Source organism: Moschus berezovskii, chromosome 14 (genome assembly GCF_049115385.1).
Source record: "Moschus berezovskii isolate FMDL1 chromosome 14, NW_MosBer_1.0, whole genome shotgun sequence".
NCBI classification, from domain to species: Eukaryota; Metazoa; Chordata; class Mammalia; order Artiodactyla; family Moschidae; genus Moschus; species Moschus berezovskii.
This window is the reverse complement of record NC_142473.1, coordinates 56,099,333-56,116,815: the sequence shown is the minus strand read 5'-3', so window position 1 is coordinate 56,116,815 and position 17,483 is coordinate 56,099,333. Positions and strand designations below refer to the sequence as shown.

The following is a 17,483-nucleotide window of genomic DNA, read 5'->3' as shown; positions in this document are numbered from 1 at the left end:
TAGAGTCGGACACGACTGAAGTGACTTAGCAGCAGCAGCAGCAAGTTTTGCCAAAACCTGAAACACCCCCTTCTTTTCTCAAGTGGTCAAATTCGTATTTGCCCTTTTTGGATCCAGTTCCAGAGTACTTAAGTTCACATAGGTTTTCCTGACATCTCTCACTTTAGGAGAGATAGTGATTTCTCTTATCTTATACTTCTGCGAAACCTAGGATCATTTATATTATAATCCAGCAGCCCTTTCTGCAGTTAAGTTGCCTGCCTGTGTATTCATCCCTGGGGAAGATACCACCATCTGTCCATTTGTATAAAGCCAAAACACAGAGAGTCATCTTTGTTGTCTCCTTCCTTCTTATCTCTTCCTCTTGTGTTCATTTGCTCAGTTCAGTTCAGTCGGTCAGTCGTGTCCGACTCTTGGTGACCCCGTGAACCGCAGCACGCCAGGCCTCCCTGTCCATTACCAATTCCCGGAGTCTACCGAAACTCATGTCCTTTGAGTTGGTGATGCCACCCAATCATCTTATCCTCTGTCATCGCCTTCTCCTCCTGCCTTCAATCTTTCCCAGCATCAGGGTCTTTTCCAGTGAGTCAGCTCTTCACATCAGGTGGCCAAAGTATTGGAGTTTCAGCTTCAACGTCAGTCCTTCCAGTGAACACCCAGGACTGATCTCCTTTAGGATGGACTGGTTGGATCTCCTTGCAGTCCAAGGGACTCTCAAGAGTCTTCTCCAACACCACAGTTCAAAAGCATCAATTCTTCAGCGCTCAGCTTTCTTTATAGTTCAACTCTCACATCCATACATGACTACTGGAAAATCCATAGCCTTGACTGGACGGACCTTTGTTGGCAAAGTAATGTCTCTGCTTTTTAATATGCTGTCTAGGTTGGTCATAATTTTCCTTCCAAGGGGTAAGCGTCTTTTCTTTTCATGGCTGCAGTCACCATTGCATTGATTTTGGAGTCCCCCAAAATAAAGTCAGCCACTGTTTCCACCGTTTCCCCATCTATTTCCCATGAAGTGATGGGACCGGATGCCATGATCTTAGTTTTCTGAATGTTGAGCTTAAGACAACTTTTTCACTCTCCTCTTTCACTTTCATCAAGAGGCTCTTTAGTTCTTCTTCACTTTCTGCCATAAGAGTGGTGTTATCTGCATATCTGAGGTTATTGATATTTCTCCCGGCAATCTTGATTCCAGCTTGTGCTTCCTGCAGCCCAGTGTTTCTTATGATATACTCTGCGTATAAGTGAAATAAGCAGGGTGACAATATATAGCCTTGATGTACTCCTTTTCCTATTTGGAACCAGTCTGTTTTTCCATGTCCAGTTCTAACTGTTGCTTCCTGACCTGCATACAGGTTTCTCAAGGGGCAGGTCAGGTGGTCTGGTATTCCCATCTCTTTCAGAATTTTCCACAGTTTATTGTGATCCACACAGTCATATAAAGCAGAAATAGATGTTTTTCTGGAACTCTCTTACTTTTTCAATGACCCAGCAAATGTTGGCAATTTGATCTCTGGTTCCTCTCCCTTTTCTAAATCCATCTTGAACACCTGGAAGTTCATGGTTCATGTATTGCTGAAGCCTGGCTTGGAGAATTTTGAGCATTACTTTACTAGCATGTGAGATGAGTGCAATTGTGCGGTAGTTTGAGCATTCTTTGGCATTGCCTTTCTTTGGGATTGGATGAAAACTGACCTTTTCCAGTCCTGTGGCCACTGCTGAGTTTCCCAAATATGCTGGCATATTGAGTGCAGCACTTTCACAGCATCATCTTTTAAGATTTGAAATAGCTCAACTGGAATTCCATCACCTCCACTAGCTTTGTTCATCGTGATGTTTCCTATGGCCCACTTAACTTCACATTCCAGGATGTCTGGCTCTAGGTGAGTGATCACACCATCGTGATTATCTGGGTCATGAAGATCTTTTTTGTACAGTTCTTCTGTGTATTCTTGCCACCTCTTCTTAATATCTTCTGCTTCTGTTAGGTCCATACCATTTCTGTCATTTATTGAGCCCATCTTTGCATGAAATGTTCTCTTGGTATCTCTAATTTTCTTGAAGACATCTCTAGTCTTTCCCATTGTGTTGTTTTCCTCTATTTCTTTGCACTGATCACCAAGGAAGGCTTTCTTATCTCTCCTTGCTATTCTGTGGAACTCTGCATTCAAATGGGTTTATCTTTCCTTTTCTCCTTTGCTTTTGCTTCTCTTCTTTTCACAGCTATTTGTAAGGCCTCCTCAGACAGCCATTTTGCTTTTTTGCATTTCTTTCTCATTCACTCAATCATGTCCAATTCTTTGCAACCCTATATGAAATGTAGCCTGCCAGGCTCCTCTGTCCATGGAATTTTCCCAAAATAATCCTGGAGGTTGTTGCCATTTCTTCCTCCAGGGTTCCCACCCCAGGGATCAAACTCATGTTGGCAGACCGATTCTTTACTCCTGAACCGCCAGGGAAGCAGATCATTACCAACCATTGTCATGTCAATTTTCCCTGAAAAATATCTTTATCAGTCTGATTCGATCTCCAGTGTCTCTACCACATTTTGAATTGTCATCATCTCTGCCAGAGTTGCATAGGGCAAGTGTATGTGAGAAGGGGTGTAGGGCTTCCTTGCCTTCTCTGGATATGACATTCTCCCACCATCTATGCATTTTCACCAACCTGAAAACTCTCAATCCTATACTATTGGGATGTTTATGGAGGCTTCATCATGAGAGTATGATCAATTATTAACTCCATTCTGGCCACTTTCTCCTCTCTAGAGATTAAGAAATGGGACTGGAAATTCCAGAAATGAGCCTTGGTCTTTCTGGTGACAAGCCCTCATCCAGGAGCCCACCATGAGTCACCCAGTAGAACAAAAGACATCGCTATCACCCAGGAAAATCAGTGTGACTTAGGAACTCAGTGTCATGAACCGGGGCTCAAAGACTAAATGTTAGAACAAAATTCTCCTAGCTCCTCTATCTGCAAGAGTTTTACGAGCTTTGTGCCAGGAACTGGGGACAAAGACCAGCATATATTTTCTTTTATTTCACAAGGTATATATATATAGCTTTTTTGTTTTTTTCCACTTGGCAAAATGCATTTAAGATTTATCCAGGACTTCCCTGGCAGTCTAGTGGTCAAGACTGTACACTTCCACTGTGGTGGATACAGGTTCAATTCCTGGCTGGAGAACTAAGATCCTGCTTGCTATGCAGCATGGCCAAAAATTTTCTAGAAGAAAAGACTTCAACATGAATGTTGAGGTTAGACAGAAAACAACAAAACTCTGTAAAGCAATTATCCTTCAATAAAAAATAAATTAATTTTAACAAGAAAAAAAGACTTATTCAAGTTGTACAAATATTTTTTATTAGTTTTTAATCAGTTTTTATTACTGCATGGTACTCTGTTGTAATGATGTACCATAGTTTGTTCGTCTATTGAGGGACGTCTTGGCTGCTTCCACTTTCATGAATAAAGCCGCTTGAAACATTCATGTGCAGGGTTTTGTGTGAACATAAATTTTCTCATCAGTGGGTGAACTACCTAGGAGTGCTATTGCTGAGTCGTATGTGAAGTGTTTAATTTTATAGGAAGTTTCCAAATTGTTTTCCAGAGTGGTAGTACCATTTTACATTTCTGCCAGTAGAGGCATGTCCTATGGCTCTGCATTCTCATTAACATTTAACATTGTAGTATTTTTTTTAGATTTGAACTATTCTAATAGGTATGTAGTGCTACCTCATTGTTTTAATCTGCATTTTCATAGTCACAAGTGATGTTCAATATTTTTCATATGCTTATTTACTATCATTACATCATCTTAATGAAGTGTGTTTTTAGATCTTTTGCTCTCCTGAAAAACTGGGCTGGTTTTTTTCCTTACTGTTGAGTTTTAACGGCTCTGTATATATTTTGGATGCAGTCCCTTATCAGATATGTGGTTTGCATGTATTTTTCCTAGTGTCTTTCCCAAAGGAAAGTTTAATTGTGATAAAAAGTCCAATTTTTAATCTTTTCCTTCATGTGTTACTTTTGATGTTACATGCAAAAACTCTTTGCCAGAGGTAAAAGAGATTTGTGTTCTCCTATATGTTTTGTACATGTGCTTTACATTTAGGTTTATGAACTATTTTGAGTTAATTTTTGTTTAAGTTATGAGATATGTGTTTATGTTCATTTTTTGGCATTTGATTATCCAGTTGTTCCAACCATTTATTCATATAGACTGTCCTTTCTTCATCTGATTGCCTTTGTGCTTTGTGAAAAATCAGTTTACTATATTTGTATGGATCTATTTCTGGGCTCTTTTCTATTCCATTGATTTATGTGTCCTTTCTTTGCCAGTACCACACTGTAACATTATAGTATAGTGTTGTAATTAGCTTTGAACTCATAATGTGAATCCTCTGACTTTGTTCACATTTTTCAGAATTGTTTGGCTATTTCTGGTACCTTTACCTTTCCATGTACATTTTAAAATCAGTCTTTTGCTATTCAGCTTTCTGGAATTTTTATTTGGATTGCCGTGAATGAATAAATGAAATTCAGAAAAATTGACATCTTAATAATGTGAACTCTTCTAATCCATTAACATGGGATTTTCTGATTTTTTTTCATCAGCATTTTGGACTTTTCCCTCTATAGTTCTTACATGTATTTTATTAGTTTTATTCCTGTGTGTCATTTTGCCCACACTTCTTTTTTTTTTTTAAGTTTCAAATACTAATTGTTCATTACAGGTGCACAGGAGTACAGTTGAGTTTAATTTGTTGTCCTTGTATCTTGCCACCTTGCTAAACTTAATTATTAGTTCCAGGAGGTTTTTTGTAGATTATTTGAGGTTTTCTACACAGATAATCATGTCATCTTTGAATAAAGGTAGTTGTATTTTTTCCTGTCCGTCTGTATCTCTTTTAACTTCCTTTTTTTGCCTTTTTGTACTAGGTGGGACTACACATGAAAGTGAAAGTGTTAGTCACTCAGTCGTGTCTGACTCTTTGTGACCTCATGGACTGTAGCCCGCCAGGCTCCTCTGTCCATGGGATTCTTTAGGCAAGAATACTGGAGTGGGTTGCCATTCCCTTCTCCAGGAGATCTTCCCAACCCAGAGATTGAACTTGGGTCTCCTGCATTGCAGGCAGTTTCTTTACTGGTTGAGCCATTAGGGACTACACATGCAGTGTTGTAAAGGACTGGTGAGAGAGCACATCTTTACCTTATTCTCAGTCTTACAGGGAAAGCATTCATTTTCTACTAGAAGTATGTTAACAGTAGGCTTTTTGTATATACCTTCCATTAAGTTTGCTAGTTTTTGAGAGTTTTTTTTCCATGGGTGAGTGTTAAATTCTTTCTCTTTTTTATTCTGTTCGGTTCTAAGATCAAATAGGTCATTTAATATGTCATTGTTGTTCAGTTGCTGAGTCGTGTCTGACTCTTTGCAACTCCATGGCCTGCAGCACGGCAGGCTTTCCTGTCCCTCAGTATCTACTGGAGTTTGCTCAGATTCATGTCCATTGAGTTGGTGATGCTATCTAACCATCTCATCCTCTGCTGCCCCCTAATATGTCATTAGAACTTGTGTAATTACATTTTTTCTTATATAATTACACTTAAGCACAATCTTTATTTTTGATAAAAGGAAGAGTCTTAAAATATGTAAATACATGTTTAGTATGTAACATGAGATTAATACCTCATTTTTTCATGGAATGAATAGAAAAGTATGTAAAGGCAATTTATTATGTAATTTAAAATAAATGGTTTTTTTTACCTTTAATTTTATGCTGTACAAAACAATGAAAAATATTTCTAAACTTCCCTTAAGGAGAGGGTGTTAAGTTCTCAATTACTATTAAAATAATCTTAAAGTAGTAAAGGCATTGTATAATATACATCAGTTTGAGAATTATCCAATTTATTCAGTGGACTTTAATTTTTAACGATCATTTACACAATATTGGGAATTTCATGACAAAATTGGATACAGAATAACCTGTGTGAGAGCCACAGAGCACACTTCTGCTCAGTTTTTTGTGTTAAATGGACAAAAGGTTAAGCCATCAGTTCATTTCCCAGTGTTTATTGAACAGTGACTTTCTTTGTGTTGCTTCACTTGTTAGAGCAATATAACAAGTGTTATTGAGAGGTGAAACAAAGCAAGTCTTACATCAGACACTGATAGCTTTTTAAAAGTTGAAATGGGATGTTATTGGGTGTTCCAAAGAGTATATTGATAGTACATTTTTGTGGAAACCACTGCTCCAGAGTAAACTGTATTAGAAATCAAATCAGCATTATATTTTAATGATACTAACGTAAATATAAATAAATATTGTATGTCTAATGCACCAGTTTTAGGTAGTAATATTGTGGGTTAGGGATGAGATTAAAAAAAAAAAACAGTTTTAAAAAAATTGCCAGCCATAGGTTTATTTTCCTTAGCCATTTACTCATGGTAGATTTTATTTTCTGTACAAAGAAACCTTTTATACATAAGATGTAGCCTTAAGCATGATGTAAAAGGTAGACCAGTTAAGTATATAATGCTTTCGGAAGTATGCAGTGTTATTTATGACCTTTCCTATGAGGGCCATGGAGTATTTCTTGAGCGTACATGCAGATTAGATCTTGAACAGCTGCATGGAACACACAGGAGTCACGATTCCTGTTTCTGTGAACTAACTTGAATAAAGTCTTTCATCTAAAGCTCTCGCTGTTTGTCTATTTCATGAATCCCTCATCTCATCTCTGAAGGGCTCCATTCAGTTTAATACAGTTCAACATTGTAGTTTAGAGCTCTAGAAATTGCTTTTGTAACTCATAATGCACAAAAAAGATAACAAGTTGAAATAATTTCAAAAAAATTTTAAAGAATTATATAAAATCTACTTCAAAATGATTTTGAGGTTGAAGATTTAGAATGATAACTAGGGATTCTAATTCAAACTTAACTAGTTTGGAGACTTCAAGTAGAATTTGTGTATTCTAAGTGTCCAAAAATTTTTCTGTATTGTAACAGGGCCTAATGGAATTACGAGAAATAAGTGTGTTGAGATGTTTGTTAATGAGTTCATTTGTTTTATATATCTTTATAGTGCTGCCATTCTGCCCTCTTAGTCATCATAATCTGAGGCTACTGTCATATCCTATGTTCTGTATGAAGTGTTCTGCAGCCACTTTAACAGTGATTAAACTGAAAAAGTCACTATAATATTATTTAAATTAATTTGTTAGGAAAATATCAGATAATTTTTTCCTCCTGGGTACTTGTATCACTTACTGCCACTTTTAAGGTAGTAACCCATTTGTTGCTTCCCATTTTATGTTGAATGCTTCTTACTCTGTCTACATATTATGATTTCTTTGAATTCAGGGATCTTAATTTACTTGAATCTTCATAAAATATGTTCTTTTTTCATTGCTTGGGTGTCTACATGTGTGTTCCCTTTTGATAATGAGGATGGTCAAATTTGACTGTAATTTTATTAATGAGCTTATTTATCATATTAAAACCATCTGGTCATAATGTTAGAAATCTGGTATATTTTTTTTTCCCTTTGAGTGTATGAAAATTAAGGACGCAGAGAAATTTTGGTCTAAATGTTTCTAACTCCAAATGGCAAAAACACAAAAGGAGTTTGAGTATTATACATTCAGTTCAGTTCAGTTCATTCTCAGTTGTGTCCGACTCTTTGCGACCCCATGAATCACAGCACGCCAGGCCTCCCTGTCCATCACCAACTCCCGGAGTTCACTCAAACTCATGTCCATAGAGTCGGTGATGCCATCCAGCCATCTCATTCTCCGTCGACCCCATCTCCTCCCATCCCCAATCCCTCCTAGCATCAGACTCTTTTCCAATGAGTCAACTCGTCGCATGAGGTGGCCAAAGCACTGGAGTTTCAGCTTTAGCATCAGTCCTTCCAATGAACACCCAGGATTGATCTCCTTTAAAATGGACTGGTTGGATCTCCTCGTAGTCCAAGGGACTCTCAAGAGTCTTCTCCAACACCACAGTTCAAAAGCATCAATTCTTCACCAGTCAGCTTTCTTCACAGTCCAACTCTCACATCCATATATGACCACGGGAAAAACCATAGCCTTCACTAGACGGACCTTTGTTGGCAAAGTAATGTTTCTGCTTTTCAATGTGCTATCTAGTTTGGTCATAGGTTAGGAATGAAATTATGTAGGTGGCATTTATTTATGCAGTCAGGGAACATTATTGGTATCAACTGAATACTGGGCTCTGCGATATATAGCCTGGAGACAGAGTGATTTAAAAAAATGACAAGATTGGTACCTGAAAGAGCTTATAGTCAGCAAATAGACCAAACATATTGAAACAGGACAGTAACCATCAGCAAAGTATAAGGATTATGAATACTGTAGGGTAGTGTGAGAGCAGCTGAGTGAAGGGTGAGCTACTTTGTAAACAGTGTTTTTAGAAAAGCCCTCTTAGAGGAAGATAAAAAGTATGACCAAAAGGATAAAGAAGTACCTAGAATTGTGGTCTCTGAATATGGTTTCTCTCTGAAAGGAATCAGAATTCCTTGGAAAACTAGCTTACTGAAGATCTGGAATAGGAACTGTAAAAGAAAACAAAATTATTTAAATCTGTTGGGGTCATAATGTGGGCGCCGACTTGGAGGAACTCCCACTGACCACTGATGTAGCATTTGGAGCACTGAGAGAATAATGACTGCAATAGATTGAAACACATCCATTATTCAAAACATGTGAGTGCATAATGTTACTTTAAAAATTCATTCTTCACTTTTGGACCTAAACTAGGCAGTCAAATATTTTATCTTGCCTTTCCTGTAAGAATTATACCTTAGCATACCCAAATAGTCTATGAGGGGATAGTTCTTTAAAAAAGAATTCAAGCTAACAAATGCAGAAAGAGTGATAAACTGTTCTCTTTTAATGAAATGAAACCAAACAGGCAATGAAACTTTCTACATTTTTCTTTATATACATTTTAATATTTTGTGTTAGGAAATTTAAAGATCAGTTTAAAGGAGGAGCAGCAAGAATTCAGCCAGTAGGAATGAGAGTGATGGGAAGATATTTCATACAAATAACGCTTTGAAAAAGGCACAGAATTGAAAAAAAATTCTGTCCAGATTCAGAGAAGTTTTAATAATTGTATTCCCTAAAGTACAAGGCATGTAAGTAAGAGTGTTGTAGATATGCAGTTGTTTGTTAGTTTTCAGATTACATAGGACCTGAAAACAGTGAAACCAAACTATTGCCAAGTTCAAAAGGAATTGAAATTCAAAGGAACTTCTCTATTATTCTTGTTTGGCTCATTAAAAAAAATAGTAAACAGAAGCATTCAACAGTGGATTTAATTAAGCCAAATTGATTTGGCATCAGACTTTACTAGAAAGGTATCATGTATAGAGTGCACCATTGATTTTACTTGGGCAGTTTGTGCTGAAAGTAGGCAGCCAATTAATGTGATTGTTCTTCATCTCAGCACTTTATTGTTCTTTTAAAGTTGCAGGTATGGAGATGAATACCCCAAACTTAACGATTTCTGATTCATTACATTGGGCCCTGTTACAATATTAGGGGACCACATATATTTCCTTCTAAAAGTAGTATGTTCTATACTCAGAGTGAGTAATTTAACCTCTCTTGCCAATGAAATAATCTTCTCTATTCAAATTCTGATACCCACTGTACCTGTTATGAATAAAGACTGTTTTGTCTAGGTTCATGTTTGTATGGATAACAATAATTGGGTCTTTCTTTGTGAAACTAATTTTTCCCATTTAAGTGATTTGTGCCATGGTATTATTTAAAAAGAAGAAGAAGGAAAAAAAAAACACCTTGACGTCTTATCTTGAAAATTACTAGTATGGAATAGCACCAGAGTTTGTGTATTAATTTTTCAAGCCAGTATTTATCTGTCTGCTCTAAATTGAATGTGTTGTACTATTTTCTGGTAAATGAGTTTGGCTTCTTGGATTCAGAAATGCAGTAAATTCTGCAGCAGAGGAATGACGGGGAATTGAGATGTCAAACTGAGTCATCAGAGCTCTAGAGGTGGACAGTGTGTTCCCTGTAATACACCAGGGGTAGTTTGTTTCTTGGAGAAGGCAATGGCAACCCACTCCAGTACACTTGCCTAGAAAATCTCATGGATGGAGGAGCCTGGTAGGCTGCAGTCCATGGGGTCGCTAAGAGTCGGACACGACTGAGCGACTTCACTTTCACTTTTCACTTTCATGCATTGGAGAAGGCAATGGCAACCCACTCCAGTGTTCTTGCCTGGAGAATCCCAGGGACGGGGGAGCCTGGTGGGCTGCCGTCTGTGGGGTCGCATAGAGTTGGACACGACTGAAGTGACTTAGCAGCAGCAGCAGCAGCAGCAGTTTGTTTCTATGGCTGGTCACATAGTTTGATGAAATGAAAAGCATTTCAATTAAGTTTCAGTTTTCTCTTTATACTTACCTTTTTCCTAAAAATGAGAACAAAAGAAGACTTTGAAAATAATGAAACCAGTTATAGTGTTCTGCCATTTATCATTGATTCTTAACTTCTGAATTAAATTTACATATAGAAAGATGAGATTTGCTAAGTAGTGTATTTTAAGGAAAAGAGATTCCTTTATAGCACAATATTTATTTTATAATTTAATTTATATTACATTTGTATTTTTTAACAGGGTATCCAGAAGTTGACTAGTCAGTATCTGAAGAGAGATTGGCCTGGAATCAAAGCTGATGATCGGAATGATTACAGGTAACTTAATCAGTATTCTTGCCCATTTTCTTTAAAACTTGTTTCACACAGAGCCATGTCACATATATGTAATACAAAGACTCCAGTTTTTTAAAAAATTTCTTCCTTTCCTCTGCTGTGTCAAAATTATTAAACAGTGTTAATGTTCTGCAACATATATAATCTATATGCAGTAGATCATTTTCATATGTCAAGTCTAGATTGCATTCTGTTTAATTGATGGATACTCTCGTAAAGAACTTAAAGTAGATAGATGACAATGAAACACAACTTGTTTCCTCAGTGACCTATAGATGAAACACATTATTATAGCAATAATGAAACAGGATAATAATGTTCTATCATGATCTTGATTCTTTACTTCTGAAACAAATTCTACATTTGAGTAGATAGAATTCTGTGAGCCTAGGGAAAAAGAGTTTATATGTGTGGTGTATATATATATATATATATATATATATATATATACACACACACACTTTCTACACTCCCAGGGTATCCAGAAATTGACTAGTCAACATCCACATACAAATTTTAAAGAAGGTAGGTGACAATGGAATATAAATTGTGTCATCATACAGACGTCTTATAGCTGATTAACAATTTTGTGACAGTTTCAGGTGAACAGTGAAGGAACTCAGCCTACATATACACGTATCCATTCTCTCCCAATCCCGCCTCTCATCCACGTTGCCACATAGCATTGAGTAGAGTTTCGTGGGCTATACAGTGGGTCCTTGTTGGTTACCCATTATAAATATAGCAGTGTGTACATGTTCATCCCACACTCCCTAACTATCCCTTCCCCCGAGAAACTGATTTGTTCTCTAAGTCTGTGAGTCTGTTTTTAAGTAAGTTCATTTACATCATTTCTTTTTTGATTCCACATATAACAGATACCGTATATTTTTTCTTCTCTGTCTGACTTACTTCACTCAGTATGACAGTCTTTAGGTTCACTTGTGTTGCTGCAAATGGCATTATTTCATTCTTTTTAATGACTGAATCATATTCCATTGTAAAAATGTACCACGTCTTCTTTATCCATTCCTCTGTTGATAGATTTTCAGGTTGCTTCCATGTCTTGACTAATGTAAAGAGAGCTGCAATGAACATTGGGCTGCATGTATCCATCATTCTGACTGATATGAGGTGATACCTCATTGTAGTTTTGATTTGCATTTCTCTAATAATTAGCAGTATTGAACATCTTTTCATGTGCCTCTTGGCCATCTGTATGTTTCCTTTGGAGAAATGTCTACGTAGATCTTCTGCCCATTTGTTGATTGGATTGTTTGCTTTAATGCTGTTAAGCCTCATGAGCTCTTTGTAAATTTTGGAGACTAATCCCTTGTCAGTCACATCATTTGCAAATAATTTTCTCCCAATCGATACAGATATCTTTAAAGTATTTATACTTTTGTTTAGACTTGGATGTCTTTTTTTGCAGTTAATTTGGAAGTATTTACTAGCTTTTGTACTCAAGACGGTCCTTAGTGTTGAGGGAAACTATGTCAAAGACAGGGTTTCAGAGTTTGCAGTCTGGTTGAGGTTAAGACTAATTATTACTCATGAAGCAATAGCAGAGAATCCAGGGTAATTAAGAACTCAGTATTGAAATGTGTGGTTTGGAATCTGAATATTTATCAGATTACTGGGTCATAAGATAATTTCTTAACAGAGCTAGAAAACTGAAGGATATACAAGAAACCTTAACAGTATTGCTGATGTAAGTAAAGCCTGACCTAGGAAGAGGTTGCTTGCTGAACAGTAGAGAAGGACTACAACTTATAGATAGGTTATATTTCAAGTTTGTTTGAAATTCAGGATGTGAGCTACCAAAGAAATAAGGATAAGGTTATGCCCCCAGGCTAGCTTATACAACCTAACTTTTAAAAGTATGGTAAGCCACTGGAAAAGGGAATGGCAAACCACTTCAGTATCCTTGCCTTGAGAACCTTATGAATACTATGAAAAGGCAAAAAGATAGGACACTGAAAGATGAACTCCCCAGGTCGGTAGGTGCCCAATATGCTACTGGAGATCAGTGGAGAAATAACTTCAGAAAGACTGAAGAGACAGAGCCAAAGCAAAAACAACACCCATTTGTGGTTATGACTGGTAATGGAAGTAAAGTCTGATGCTGAAAGAGCAGTGTTTGCATAGGAACCTAGAATGTTAGGTCCATGAATCAAGACAAATTAGAAGTGGTCAAACAGGAGATGGCAAGAGTGAATGTCGACATTTTAGGAATCAGTGGACTAAAATGAACTGGAATGGGGGAATTTAACTCAGATGACCACTATATCTACTACTGTGGGCAAGAATCCCTTAGAAGAAATAGAGTAGCCATCATAGTCAACGAAAGAGTCCAGAATGTAGTACTTGGATTCAATCTCAAAAATGACAGAATGATCCCGGTTCGTTTCCAGGGCAAACCACTCAATATCATAGTAATCCAAGTCTATGCCCCAACCAGTAATGCTGAAGAAGCTGAAGTTGAATGGTTCTATGAAGACATACAAGCTCTTCTAGAACTAACACCAAAAAAGATGTCCTTTTCATTAAAGGGGACTGGAATACAAAAGTAGGAAGTCAAGAAACACCTGGAGTAACAGGCAAATTTAACCTTGGAGTACAGAATGAAGCAGGGCAAAAGTAATAGAGTTTTGCCAAGAGAGCACACTGGTCATAGCAAACACCGTCTTCCAAAAACATAAGAGAAGACTCTACATGTGGACATCACCAGATGGTCAATACCGAAATCAGACTGATTATATTCTTTGCAACCAAAGATGGAGAAGCTCTACACAGTCAGCAAAAACAAGATTCCCTGGAGAAGGGAATGGCTACCCATTCCAGTATTCTGGCCTGGAGAATTCCATGGACAGAGGAGTCTGGAAGGCTACAGTCCATAGGGTTGCAAAGAGTTGGACACGACTGAGAGACTTTCAGTTTAACTTTCACTATACTGGGAGAAGGGATTTGGGAGCTGTGTGGGGTCTCTTTTATAGCGTACTATTCTGCCTTCACCTCTGCAAAGCCTCACCTCCTAATACCATTATCACCTTTGAGGAATAGGATTTCCAGATATGAATTCTGGGGGAACACAGACATTCAGACCATAGCAGGTCTTTTCTATGTAAATATTCCTTGGAGTTCCCTCAGCTGTCTAGTGACTATTTTAAGTAATCTTATCTATTTTCCTGTCTTTAAATTTTGCCTATAAACTAGTAATGATCTGTGTTTTTATGAACTCTGCAGCTTGGGAACAGACTTCATTTTCTCTTAGGAATGTTAAGTAGCTGCTTCTCTGCTTTCACAGTTTCATTTGCCACAGTACCACAAACCATATATATGTCTTTGTAAAACAGTCCTACTCTCACCCCTTACTTGAAAATCTTCTATTGTTTCTCCCTTCTAATAGTGTGACATTTTTAAAAATTATGATATCCAAAGCCACAAGGAGTCTTGACCCCAAATTACCCTTCTTTCTGGCCATTTCTCTTTCTTTCATGCTTGGTTCCCCAGCTCGTGGGAGCTTTAAGCTGCAGCTGTATTGCAGTTCTTATCACACCTCAACTGGACTAAATATCAGTCATTCCCTGCCTTTACTTCTGTTATCTAGGATGAGGGTAGTCTCCCTATCTACTACCAAGACCAACAATACGTGGACACTTACTTATTAAGCACCATACTTTCTCCTTGTATCAGTCACTATATAAGTTAATCTTAGATTATGAATTTAACTTGCCAGCATTTTCTAGAGTCTTCTTGATGTGTGATGTTGTTTTCCAAGTCAAGAAATTATCTGTGATTTTGTTTGTTAAACTTTCTTTTTTACTTAAAAAAAGTAATAATGGTTTCATGTGCAGTTTTAAGAAATAAGAGAAAGAGCGCTCTTACAATCTTCACTCAGTTTTCCCAGTGGTATTATCTTGCACAACTGTAATACAGCATCACAATTAAGAAATCAGTATTGATACAATCTACCAATCTAATTCAGGATTCACCAGTTTTACGTGCACTCGTTTGTGTATGTAGGTGTATGCATATTAAGTTCTGTGGTGTTTTATCACATATGTAGATTTATGTGACCACTGCAATTTGTTGGTTTGTTTCTTAATAAAAATTTTTCCTGATAAGGTTTGATCTGTTTTCCAGTGTATTAGTTATATGAGAAATAGTTTACAGCATGATTTTAGGTGGCATATGGATCAGTTTTTTTTTTTTTTTTGCCACATCATTCAGTATGTGAAATCTTAGTTCCCCACAGGAATCAAAGCCGTGCCTCCTGCTTTGTGAGCATGGGATCTTTTTTTCCCCCATTAATTTTTTATTTTAATTGGAGGATAATTGCTTTACAATATTATGATGGTTTTTTGCCATACATCAACATGAATTGGCCACAGGTATACATGTGTCCCCCCATCCTGAATCCCCCTCCCACCTCCGTCCCCACCCTATCCCTCTGGGTTGTCCCAGAGCACTGACTTTGGGTGCCCTGCTTCATGCACTGAACTTTCACTGGTCATCTGTTTTACATATGGTAGTGTACATGTTTCAGTGCTATTCTCTCAAATCATCCCATCTTTGCCTTCTCCCAGAGTCCAAAATTCTGTTCTTTACCTCTTTGTCTCCTTTGCTGCCCTGCCTGTAGGATCATCGGTCCTGTCTTTCTAAATTCCATATATATGCATTAATATACAGTATTTATCTCTTTCTGACTTACTTCACTCTGTAATAGGGGAAGTATGGAGTCTTAACCACTGGACCAGTGAGGAATCCTAGATCGATATTTTTGAATTCTACTAATTATAACTTAATTATTATGGCAAGTTTTATTTTTCAATTAGAGTAGAATATGAATTGTAAGATACATATATCTTAATTTAAAAGGTAAGTCATTTTAACAAAAAAGATAACAATGGTATAGGAGATATGAGGCACAAACTATGTAAGATATACACGAAAAACTTAGGATACCCTTTTATTAGAGTGAAGACACTTTTTTCTTTTTACTTTTTATTTTATTTTTGGTTGCACTGGACCTTCACTGATTCGCATGGGCTTTCTCTCATTGCAGCTTGCAGGACCTACTCTTCATTGTGGTGCTCAGGTTTCTCACTGCAGTGGCTTCTCTTGTTGTGCAGCACAGGCTTTAGGTGCATGGCCTTCAGTAGTTGTGTCTTGCAGGCTTAGTTTCTGTGCAGCATGTGGAATCTTTCCGGACCAGGGATTGAACCCATATCCCCTGCATTGGCAGTGGGATTCCTATCCATTGCCCCACCAGGGAAGTCCAAGACTCTTTTAAAAAATTCTTTAATAGTATTGCTGGGACCAGGAGCAATCATGTCAACAGAAGAGCAGAGGTTTGGAAGCCAGACAGATCCTGGATTTGAATATGGTCTCCATCATTTCCTCCTCTCCTTCCTCCCATAAATATATATTGAGTGAGTGTCTGCTGTGCCAGACCCTGTTCTATGTGCTGAGGATACTAGAGTGAATAATACAAAGCTTCTGCTTTGTAAAAGTAAAAAAAAAATCAGAGTGTCTTCACTCCAATAAAGGGGTATCCTAAGTTCTTCATGTATAAATTACACAGTTTGTGCCTTATATCTCCTGTACCATTGTTGTCTTTTTTTTGTTAAAATGACTCACTTTTTAATTAAAAATATATATCTTACAATTCATATTCTATTCTAATTGAAAAATAAAAGCCTTCATTCTAGTGAAAGACAAGACAATAAGCATATGAGTATATGAGTAATTAAACATTATGTCACTCTGTGATAAGGATGGTAAGCATAGTAAGAAGAACACAGTACTAAGAAGTGCTGGGCACTGCAGTGGCTATACTCTGTAGAGCATAGACTTTAGGAAGCAAGAGCAGAATCAGAGAGAGGTCATTTATGCTATCATAGTAATCCAGGTATGGGATAATGGTGGCTGAAACCAGGGTAGTGGCAGTGGATAGACAGAGATAGACAGTAATCAGTTTCCTTTATATTTTAAAAATCTAGTGAACAGTATTTCTTGGTGGATCAGATGCAGAACATGAGGGGAAAAAAAGAAGAATCAATGATGACTCTAGTGGTTTTGGCTTGAACACCTAGAAGGTTTGAGTAGCTGTCAATGAGGTGAAATAGAATAATAGAACATTTTAGGGAAATCAAGAATTTGGTTTCAGACATTAAGTTTTAACATACTTACTAAATATCCAAGTCAGATATGTTAAACAGGCAACTGAATGGTTGGTTACAGAAGATGTCTGAATTAAAAATTCAGGAATAGTCAGCATATTGACAGTATTGAGTGTACTCCGGGAGTTGGTGATAGACAGGGAGGCCTGGCGTGCTGTGATTCATGGGGTCACGGAGAGTCGGACACGACTGAGCAACTGAACTGAACTGAACTGAAAGCCATGAGACTGCATGAGCTTATCTAAGAGACTGTGTGGTTATGGGAGAGAAGAAATTGTGGGAGAGAAGAAGCTGACTGTGGGGACACTCCATCATTTACAGGGCAAAGAGATCAAAAGAAACCAGCAAAGGAGACTAATCTGTGGCTAGTGAGATAAAGGTAGACCAAGAGAGAAGAGAGTAATAATCTGGAAGCCAAGTGAAGAAAACATTTTAAGAAGGATAAACTAGGTCAGTACTGCTGATAGGCTGAATAGGCTGATAGGCTTAAACTTGAATTGACTATTTGGATTAGCCCACAGGGAG

The 17,483-nt window shown here is 37.4% G+C and overlaps 1 protein-coding gene across 1 annotated transcript in view; it reads left to right on the top strand.

Annotated features, from left to right (window-relative positions):
- The window catches only part of FCHSD2 (FCH and double SH3 domains 2), a 249,661-nt gene that overhangs the window by 83,619 nt on the left and 148,559 nt on the right, over positions 1-17,483 (top strand). Inside the window, exon 4 of the mRNA XM_055423620.2 lies at positions 10,679-10,755. Within this exon, the coding sequence (XP_055279595.2) occupies positions 10,679-10,755 (77 nt within the window). The remainder of the gene's footprint in view (positions 1-10,678; positions 10,756-17,483) is intronic.